Source organism: Haplochromis burtoni, unplaced genomic scaffold (genome assembly GCF_018398535.1).
Source record: "Haplochromis burtoni strain Fernald_Lab_line unplaced genomic scaffold, NCSU_Asbu1 Contig_417, whole genome shotgun sequence".
In the NCBI taxonomy this organism is placed as follows: Eukaryota; Metazoa; Chordata; class Actinopteri; order Cichliformes; family Cichlidae; genus Haplochromis; species Haplochromis burtoni.
In genome coordinates this window covers 508,876-519,893 of record NW_024582778.1, presented here as the reverse complement: position 1 = coordinate 519,893, position 11,018 = coordinate 508,876, and the positions used below count along the sequence as shown (strand labels likewise).

Below are 11,018 nucleotides of genomic sequence, written 5' to 3'. Positions count from 1 at the left end.
TTTGTTTTGCTCCTAGCTCTTACGGTGTCTTCACTGAATGTTTCAATAAAAACATTTCCAATAAAACCTCTGTGAAGCATCAGTATAAGAGACGATCATTCAGCCAGGGATGCTACAGTCGCGTTCAGTATAACAGTTTCAATCAGGAAATTCAGTAACATTTTCTTAACATTAGTTAACAAGCAACAGCCTCCATAAACTCTAAAAGTAGTGGTTTAAAAAAGCAGACCTAGCCTTGCTTTTTCTTTTTGCCTCCCCTAAACTGATCCATGTATCTGTGTGTGCACAAAATGCAGTTGAGTGAGATCACAACACTGTGTGTGTGGCAGGGATACAAGAAAGCATTCAGTGGTGGTCTAAAGTCACATTCATAATCACATTTATTGCTTGTCCCATTCAGACAGTATCAGTGAACTTTGCTGTTTGACATGGGTTTCTTATTTCATGAAACTCTGCTCAGCTGAGCTAAATGTAGCCACCATTTAAGTTACACCTGCTGTGACAACATGTCTGCCATCATAGTAACATCATAGGAAAAGACAGCATCTGCACAAGATCATCTGCACGGGAAACAAGACACCAACAATCAGCAGCAGCAGCAGCAGCAGTAAAAACCAATACAGTCATTGGTAAAAACTCAGTGACATCATAGATCACTACACTGGGTACCTCCGGTTTTATTTTTTATGTATTTTTTTCTCATTTAATCCCATCCCGGAAAAAAACGTTCAAAAATACAAATGATGTCAAGCAAATATTTTATCACCCCCCAAAATTATTGAATTAAACAGGGGGAAAAAACGTATTTTCAGCTATCGAGCTACGTCACTTCCGGTAGTTAGGGGAGAGCAAACTGACAGCTGGTTTGTTTTCATCAACTAGGGGGATTTCAAAGTAGACGTTAAAGGTAGGCAGAATCAGGAGATTGTGAGTTATGCGGTCCTGGCTCGGTGTGTGAGCAGGCTGTCACTGTGCAGGCGATTGTTCAGTGTGTGTTTGTGTCGCTGCCTTCTGTGGTCCATGTCCGGCTCCACCGAGCTGCTGCTGGGGGGGTCACTGTGATGTTGAGCCCGGACTGGACACTGTCTGCTCCCAGGCTGTCAGCGGCACACAGTTCGCGCTCATTGTTCAGCAGCTGTTTCGCTGATTTCTTTAAGTTTGTGCTAGAACGGAAAGGGATGTTGTTGTGTTCTGTACTGGGCTAGCTTTACGCATTGGTGGACAGGCCAAATTCTATTCGAATATCTCTCAATTTTGAAGTGTAAGTGCCTTTTCGGCCTATTTGTAGTGTAATAAGATTAATGTAACACATTTGCCCAATCAATAATCCGCATTCATTACATCGGCTTAAATCCATCTGAAGAAGATAAGATGATACCATATTAAAGAAGCAACTTTTAGTGTTGTTATGTATGTTGTGAGAATTGAAAATTGATTGTAATAAGTCTGGATCGCTGTGAATATTAATGCTTTGTCAAAAGTGTTTACGCCGAATGTTCAATAGCTTCACGTTCAATCACACACAATGGCTTTTTTTTTAATGGATGGACAGAGATGGAACCAAGAACTAAAAAAAAGACTTTGCTTAGAAATGTGCTGAAACCTGTATTACAAAAATACACTGTAAATCTAAATATTAATATTTATTTAGATCGCAAATATTTAGATTTATGACTTTTACCCCGATTATTTATTGAGTTCAGGAATAAAATGATGATGGTACAAAATAAATGGTGTGGCCTCCAAAGAACAATATTTGCACCCAGAATACAGTAAAGTACAAGTAGAAAGCAGGTTAATGTAGAAAGCAGGTTAATATAGAAATATTTTTTACAAAGTACAAGTACATTAAAACTACTTTATTACATAAGTAAATACTAAGAGAGACCTCAGCTTCTACCACTACTCACATCCAGTGGTACTGGTTGGGAGTGCTTCTGTTCTCCCGTCTCTTTCTCTTTTATTGATACTGCCTGACGAGGCAGAAATTGACCTTTGGCCTTGTTTGCTCTCTATGTGGTGAATGACCTACCAGTCCTTCCTGTTCTGGATAGTCTGAAACAAATCCCACCCCCTGACCAAAGAGGAACCCGCATTTTTTTGCAGTCATCCGTCAGCCCCACCAGCCACTCTGGAGTAAGACCTGCTGATTAAGTCACAGTGCCTGTCCCAAAGGCTGTCATAGTTTCAGTATGGAAATGGAATAATACAGTGGACTGAAAATGAATAAGGCTTTTCTTGGTTTCTTTGACAGGCCATCGGTACAAAAGCAAAAGAAGACGGCGAGCAGCAATCGTGGTCAGATTAAGGCAGACATCGCTTCAGGTAAGACGCTGTCTGTTTTAACAATTCAGGTATGGTTCTGAATTCCTCTAATCAGGTCACTGGTTCAAACACACATCTGCTGTGGTATTTATTTGTCTTAGGTCAGTAAAAACAAACCACACCATTGTAACAAATGTCTTGATTTATTATCTGGACAGTAACAAATTGATTTCATCCTTTACTGCAATTTACTACAGCCCTTTTTTGACAAATAAGATATTGTAACAGTAGCCTTTTATTTTTTTATTTTGTCTAATCCACTACATAATTTATGCTCCCCTTGTGCAGATTCCACAGTGAGGCTCTGCCCTCCAAGCCTTGAGTGCTGAGTGAGATCAAGAAAGCACTTCTTTACTTTTTCTTTTTCTAATTTTAAACGTTCAGCAGAAACAGTCTTTTTTCTAATTTTAAAAGGTTCAGCAGAAATAGTCTGCCTTCTTGTTCCTCTTTTTTGGGCAAATCCAAGGACATTTAAACTGGTCAATGTCTCTGTGCTCTGCTGATAAAGAGAGGAGGAAACCTGCTTGTGTCCTGTCATCTAATTGTCATTTTGTAACTCAAGAAATGTAGATGTTTGTCCGCCTGGATACATTTGTGTCATTAAGGAGATGTGAACAGTTGTGAGCCTGTCATGTTCAACGTGATTATGTTGTGGTTCTAGTAAAATTGAAGATAAATAGCTGAAATGTGATGTGAGGAAGTTTCACTGAGTGGCAGAACTGCTTGTGGAATTTCTCGATAGGATGTTATTGGACTGGTGTTTGTCAGTCAAGAGCAAGAAGACAGCTGAGCTTCTATTGTGTCTGGAGCTTGAATCCATTGCACTCCACTAATAAATCTGTGGCTATAGATATGATATGGTAATTGCTTGGTTAATGATTTGATCACATCTGATATCTATTAGTTAAAACAATTAGTTGAGAGAAAATTAGCCAACAAACTGTCAAAGTTCTTGTCTAATCTTTAACTGTTGTATTAATTGCTCAGTGACACAAGCAAAAATATTACAGGTAACTCAGCGAAACAAGGAAAAGCTGGTGTTTGGGTCTTTTTTACACAAGCATTTAAAACCTGAAAACTCTGGGCAACCACCTTCAGTTGCAAGGCAATTGCAGAGGTAATCTGGTTAGCAAAAATTTAAAAATGGCAATTGTTCTTTCATTTACATCATGTGACTGTAGGCATTTACTGCTTTTCTGCAGTTACTGGTTTTGTTCTCTGTTGTTAATTAGATTTTTCTTTTCTTTTGTATTTTTGTTCTTTGTGTATGTCTCAGTCTTTTATTGTGTATTTTAGGATTGGGCCATATCATACCGTTCACGGTAATACCGGTATGATGTTAGGGAATGATAAGAAAATGAAATATCATGATAGAATATGGGTAAAACATTCATCCGCGGTGCCGTTGTTTTCATACACACATGGCAGAAAAAGCATGGCAGCGACAGAGAATGAGAAGGGCGAAAGCGGATCATTGAATGAAAGACATGAATCAGAATTGGTTTGTAAAAATTGTGCAACTTCAGTGATGTGGAATTTCTTATTACCGTGTTTTTCGGAAAATAAGTCGCTCTTAAAATCCTTTGATTTTCTGAAAAATCGACAGTGCCCCTTATAATCCAGCACACCTTATTTATGAATTCTGGTGTCTTCATCTGCTAATTTAATCTCCCTCCTGTTTCTAACTGGTCCTCCATGTTCTGGCTCTGTGTGTTTGGTTTATTCTGGCTGTGTCTTTTGCAACTCGGATGGCTTTGCTGGTTTTCTTGCCACCTAAGTGCAGCGCACTAAGTTCAAATATAAGCTCCTTGAATATAACTGAATACCTTCAGTCTGGTGTTGTCAGCTATTGAATTAATCTCTGGCTCTCTTCCCCATCATGTCTTTTATCCTGCCATCCTTCTCTCTCCCCAGCTAGTCGCAGCAGATGGCCGCCCCTCCCTGAGCCTGGTTCTGCCAGAGGTTTCTTCCTGTTAAAAGGGAATTTTTCCTTCCCACTGTCGCCAAAGTGCTTGCTCATAGGGGGTCATATGATTGTTGGGTTTTTCTCTGTATGTATTAGTGAAGGGTCTTCCTTACAATAGAAAGGACCTTGAGGCGACTGTTGTTGTGATTTGGCGCTGTGTTTTGATTGAATTGAATTGTGCATTTCTCACAGTGATTGCTTTGCTGCATAGGTAGTTTGTATAAATGTAATATTTAAAAAAGGGTTTTCAGATGTCTGAGTGTGTATGAGTGAATTACCATATTACCACCAATTTAATTTGTACTTTTTCTTCAGTTTATGTGGATTTTTATGGTAACATTACCCAAGATCTGTTTTAGGTTTTCATTTCAGTAGAGATAACGCTGTGGCTGCAGTGTACATTGTTACATTACATTATTATGAATCTAGGCAGCTGCATCTTTTGATTTCTGTTAGTTATGATAGCTTGTTCAGGTTATTAAAGCTTCTTCACACTATTACTAAGCTTTAAGTCCAGCTTCCAGTCACCTTCTAAAAATCCATGGAATTTATTGTATAAGCCAGTCTGGACCAGAGCTGCAATAATTATCTAGTTAATAGATTTATTTATTTATTTTTTGATGAGTAATACATTTTTTTATGACACCAAAGTAAAAGATTTTCTGATTTCAGCTCCTGGAATATCAGAATTTTGCCTCATTTTTGTGTGCCTGTAAATTCAGCACCAAAACAAGAACACTTCACTATGTTACTTTGTGCATGTGTAACCGGTGTGATTCTGCGTTGTGTCTGATAAAAAAGGTAAAAGAAAGAAAGACCTCCAAGTAAATAATTTGCCCACTCCAGCTCCTCTCCCACAGGGGAATTGTAGAAAAAGGGCTGGCATTTATTTTTACATTAAACATAAAATATGCATTTACACGTAACATATTTGACATAAAACAACAACATGAAATCCGACATACCTGATAAAAAAGGTAAAAAAAAAGAAAGACCTCCAAGTAAATAATTTGCCCACTCCAGCTCCTAGACCAGATACAAACAGTGGGGAAGAGGGTTAGCTCAACCCACCACAGCTCCCAAGATAGCAAGGAGTATATATTCATGCTAGCATTTATGGTGCCTAAAACACATTTATGATACACACATACTACACTCTTATAACATCTTACAAAAACAGGCTTAATAATGACAATAATTGAACTAACATCGCAATCATAAACATCAGGGTGGCTAAATATGAATTATGTGTGTTTTAAGGTGTTGGAAAGAAATGACACCCACCTCTCCCACAGGGGAATTGTAGAAAAAGGGGAGAGGCAAAAGGGGTACACTGTATTTATAGTATTGCACCAAAGAAGAAGAAGAAAAGAATGAGGAGGGGCTCTAATGAATACAACTACAGGCTTGGAGGTCCTAAAAGTCAGGTATAAAAGGAGCAGTTTGGGGGTTTAGAACACATTTTGTGTAATTATAACAATGTGATTTATGACCCTGTTACACATGTTTCATGTTTTATAGGTCAAATGATGTAGTGGTTATTCAGAAATACTTGTATATGAATCAGTGAATAAAAATAAGTGTGTGTTGTAGCAATGGCTGGTTAAAATATGCATATGCTTGCAGCTAATCGCTGGGAGTGTTTGCTTTGTTTGTGGGGCAGCTGAAGGGGAGGCTGCGCACCAGGAAGGAGCTATGGAGCCACCAGAGGATAACGATGGCCGTACCTTTGTGGAGGTGATCAGTGAAAAGTATAGCCCAGAGAACTTCCCATACCGCAGAGGGCCTGGTATGGGGGTGGTAGTAGTGTCCACTGGAGGTCCTCAAGGTTCCCCTATGAAAGGTGAGCCAAGGAGAACTATTGGGCAACTGAAAAGGCTAACGGGTCCCTTTGTCACATTTTAGCACTTCCAAGCGATAACGAGCACTTTATTCAGTGTCATCACCACGACAGTGAACTCATAGACCTAGTATTAAAAATGCTGTCATCTCGTTTCCTTTATGTTTTCATGTTAATTTAGCTAGAAACTCTGATAACTCCTTCAGAAGAATTTTGGCGATGTCTGAGCTACAAACTATATATAAAAGATAGATGCAGGCAAAGTGACTCCACATTTAAGCTGGAAGTTACCATTTTTGGATGAGGTTATCTGCTTATATTAGCAAGTTTGATTAGCAAGTTGCGACTATAAACTGTACATGCACTACACACAGGCAGAGATCTGCTAATTAGTGCTAAGTATCAGATTAGCGTCCAGGCGATTAGGGAAAGTAACAGTGAAATACTAGAATTTCACTTATTAATACTCATGCAAAAGTTTTACTTGTGTTTTTGTTGTGCATTTGAATCTGGCAGTGTGTTGGGATTGAATTGCTCTTGGAGCCAGCATCGGTTAAACATTAACTATAATTTTATGCACTTTGGGTTAGCTGCATTTTCTAGCCCTGTAGATTGGCTTTTGATCTGAAGTGTGGGATCTCGGGAAATCCAAATGTCTGACTCAGGCCTTTTGAATATTTCTTAACTGTGGACTTTCCTGGGATCCTGAAATTGAATTTCTGTGGTAACTGGGTTATTCTTAGAACTTCTCCGTTTACACACCAGCTAAAGCAAGAAATCCAAAGGATTTTTCTGTTTACAGAAGGATTCTCTGGAAGATTTTCACTTTTTCCCGGAGAATGACTGATATTTGATGATTTTCATAGAAACAATAATAATTCAGCATATGAAGTGAAATAAGGGTAATGATTCACTAATAAACAAAGAAATGTCAGTGAGTATAATAAACTTTGGGATTGTGGCACTCACTACCACAGCGAGGCATTTTTCACTGTACAAAATATTCAAGCACCTAACTAGACATCTAGTTTTAAAATAATAATGTAACATGAATAAATCTAGCCAAAGTCCTTCTTGAAGCAAGCCTTCACATTCAGCAACCACAAGGCACTTTGTTTGGACCTTTATTTTGAAACTCTGTAAAATACGAAAAATGTCAGTGGTTACAGGACATAAAAACTGCACGTATATAGTCACCAGAGGTGATGAAAGCTGCTTATAAAGTTTGTTGGTTTTGAAAATCTTTATCTAAGAATGGGGTTTTTTTTCCCTCTCGAAGGTAAACTGTGTGTGATTGAACTCGACCCACAACTGAAAGGACATGATCCAAGGATACAACACAATACTTAGCGGTTATTTTGGGAAATGTTTAAAATTTCACATTCTTTTGTTTGGAGCATCAGCATACACTTTTCTGTTTGATTAATTCTTAATAATTCAATCCTTCCTCTTAGACCGTCTGAACCTGCCCAGTGTGCTGGTTTTGAATAGCTGTGGGATCAGCAGGTCAGGAGACCAGGCTGAGATTGCTGCCTTCTGTGCTCATGTCATGGAGCTGGACCTGTCTCACAACAAGCTGCAGGATTGGCATGAGGTGCAGTCCCTGGGTTTCTGACAGTAACATTTTTTTGTTTTAGGAAATCACTTTTCTCTTTTAAGGCTTTAACCTGTGGTGATACTGTTGACGACAGCACCAAGTGTATTTAAGAAAGATGCTACTGTCCTTTTTCAGATTAGTAAAATTGTTTCTAACATCCCCAACCTGGAGTTCCTCAACCTGAGCTCAAACCCGCTGGCAGGAATGACCCTTGAGCCACGGTGGGCTGAAGCCTTCTCCAGCGTGCGGCGCCTTGTCCTCAACAACACTCAGGTGTCCTGGGACACTGTGCTGCTGCTCACTCGAGAAATGCCAGAGTAAGAAGAACAGCTACCCTAAGCTGGGTGTAACTCCAAGCACACACAGCATTGCTTTATTTCACTTCATCTCACTATGACTAGCACAACACCTTCCTTATCCATAACTAACACTGATAAATCACTGAATGCATTTGACGATGGCAGCTTAACCAAATGATAACAAACATATTTTCTTACTTACTCCATGAGCCGTGCTTCCATGTTTTAGTTTATTTCAAGATAGAAGAAAGTACCGCCTTACTGCTTCCATAGGAATTAAGAGGGTAAGTATGCTATGTGCTGTTAATCAAATATATATATATTAATTGATCATCAGCAAGTGTGAGCACCTCAATAAAAGAACTAAAAGACATAAAAGAAAAAACTAATTAAATTTTTTTCTCATCTTTGCTTCCAAATAGTGCACTAGATAACCAATGCATAACTAAGATTCAATATAAGATAAGCTTTTTTGAGTTTTATTTTCTTTGTGTAGGAATGTAAAAGGTGATAATGGAAGAATAGAAAATTTCCAGGTACAATGAATACATAGTTTTGTGCATATGATAAACAACATTTGAAGTGCAGTATTGAATTAATTTGTCTAGATGAGGAACGATGTGCAGAATCTCAGATGGACAGAATTCAACACAGGGCGAGCTGTTCATTCACACTGTTGGCCGGTTTTTCAAAAAGGGAACTGAAAACTGTAACAACTGAAATATAAAGCCTGGGAAAACACTGGGGTGAGCTGACCAGACACTCTGGAGAGGGTTAATGAGAGGACAGTAAAATCTATATAAACAGAAGGAGAATTGGGGGTTTGGAGACAGCTGTGGACAACGAGGCTGAAAGGACATGATGAGACAGAAGGGAAGACAAAGGAAGAGAAACTAAAAGTAAGGTACAAGGAGCAACTAACTATTAAAACAAAGTAGGAAGTGAGATAGCTACATGGGGAAAACACAGACATGAACTTGAAATATGGGAGACTTGAGCCAAGAGGAACACCGAGAGAGAACTAAACTCTGAAGCAACCAGGGTCTAGGAACAAAACTAAATATGCTGATGAAAAATAAATGAAGCACATAATTAAGATGAAAGGAACCAGAATTCAAAAACTCAAACACTAGCTCAAACAACCCAGGACCATGACTAGTAGACAACATGGTACATCATAGACAGTATACAATCAAAAGACACTTTATTAGGTACACCCTGATAGTTCTGGATTACAGCCATGTTTGCTCTCACCTTCATGGTTTGAATTCAGCACGGACTGAGATTCATTGGCTGCACAGGGAATCTCCCATTCCACCACATTCCAAAGGTGCTTTCTTAGATTAAGATTTGGTAACTGTAGAGGACAGTAAACTTACTTTCATATTCTAGAAACCAGTTTGAGATGATGTGAGCTTTGTGACATTGAATGTTATCCTCCTGGAGTCAGCCATCAGAAGCCATCAATATCCAAATGCTGCAGCAGAAATCAAGGCTCTTCAGAGCAGGCAATGTTTTCCCAATTTTGTGTTGTCTAATTTTGGTGAACCTGTGCAAATTGCAGCCTTCTGCTTCAAGAGATGCTCTTCTGTATACCTTGGTTGTAATAAGTGACTATTATTTCACAGAGAACTGCAGCTCTTTGGATATTTTCTCTCAGACCATTCTTTGAGATAGAGTTGTGCAGGAAAATCCCATTAGATCACCAGTTTCTGAAATACTCAGACTAGCTCATGTGGTATTTATTGAGAACCATGACACAATCAAAGTGAATCGTCACCGTACCGACCATGTCTACATGCCTAACTGCACTGAGTTGCTGCAATATGATTGGCTGATTAGAATATTGTCCTAACAAGGAGTTGAACAGGTGTACCTAATGAAGTGGCCCGTGAATATATATTGCACACTATAGTACAACATACGATAGAACACAACATACTATAGTACAGTATAATCAATTCCACTGTAGTGTAGTTTAGCACAGTATAGACAACTATATGCCATGTAGTAATCTGTGAAATTCTGGAGTAGAGCAGGGCTTTATGTAGGTCTTTATTGAAAAGGTTGTGACTGAATGCTCTCTCCTTGTTGTTGTGCAGGCTGGAGGAGTTGTTTCTGTGCCATAATGAGTACAGCAGTGTGAGTTCCTCCAGCGTGGCCTGCTCCACCCTGCGCCTTCTTCACATCACCGACAACTGCCTCAAGGACTGGGCCGAGGTCCGCAAGTTTGGCTCCATGTTCCCCTGTCTGGACACTCTGGTTATGGCAAACAACAACTTGTCCTCCATCCAGGACAGCAAGGATATCCTGCAAAGGCTCTTCCCCAAACTACGCAGCATCAACCTGCACAACTCAGGTAAGTGCATTTCATTCCCAGCTTGTTCTGTGTGTTAGTTTTAGACATGAGACTATTTATACTTGGTGAGTGGTTAGCTATGATAGGGTCATTTCAGAAGGGAATGCTGAAATGTTCCTGTTCATAGCTTAGTGTGCAGCAGTCAGTTGGGTAACAACTGATAAAATTAGCATGAGTAAAGATAGCACTGAATCCTACAGGCTTTGTAGTTTATTAAAACAGATTTATCCATGTGTCAGCTTTTATCTCAGGAATTGTTTCTATTTGGAGATTATCAGTCCTGAGTCTATTTTTAGAGTTCTTTTCAGAGGAAAAAAACCCCAAAAACAAAGACATGCTTATATTGACTGCAGTCCATCCATTAGTTATATCTCCTACGCCTGAGGCAAGGAACAAGCCATCATGGGTCATATTTATCCCTTAATTCTTAAAATGTAGCATTCAAAAAGTCCAGCTTCCATTATTTAGGGTGTTTTAGAAGTGGCTTGAAAGAAGAAATGACAAGGCAGCAAGGATTGTCAGGATTTTAAGCAGCAGGTTTTTCATCAGCAAAACCAAAACTTCCTTTGTGTCATAGTACAACCGTAGCTTGCCTCCACCAGTGTGTGAATGCGAGAGTGAATGAATAGTGG

General features: G+C 39.1%; 1 protein-coding gene across 1 annotated transcript in view; it reads left to right on the top strand.

The window, feature by feature from the left end:
- The first annotated feature begins 2,142 nt into the window (after positions 1 to 2,142).
- The window catches only part of LOC102289664 (tubulin-specific chaperone cofactor E-like protein), a 19,477-nt gene continuing 10,601 nt past the window's right edge, over positions 2,143 to 11,018 (top strand). The window contains exons 1-5 of the mRNA XM_005944716.3: positions 2,143 to 2,325; positions 5,955 to 6,134; positions 7,586 to 7,725; positions 7,864 to 8,045; positions 10,130 to 10,386. Coding sequence (XP_005944778.2) covers positions 2,223 to 2,325; positions 5,955 to 6,134; positions 7,586 to 7,725; positions 7,864 to 8,045; positions 10,130 to 10,386 — 862 coding nt within the window. The 5' untranslated portion in view covers positions 2,143 to 2,222. The remainder of the gene's footprint in view (positions 2,326 to 5,954; positions 6,135 to 7,585; positions 7,726 to 7,863; positions 8,046 to 10,129; positions 10,387 to 11,018) is intronic.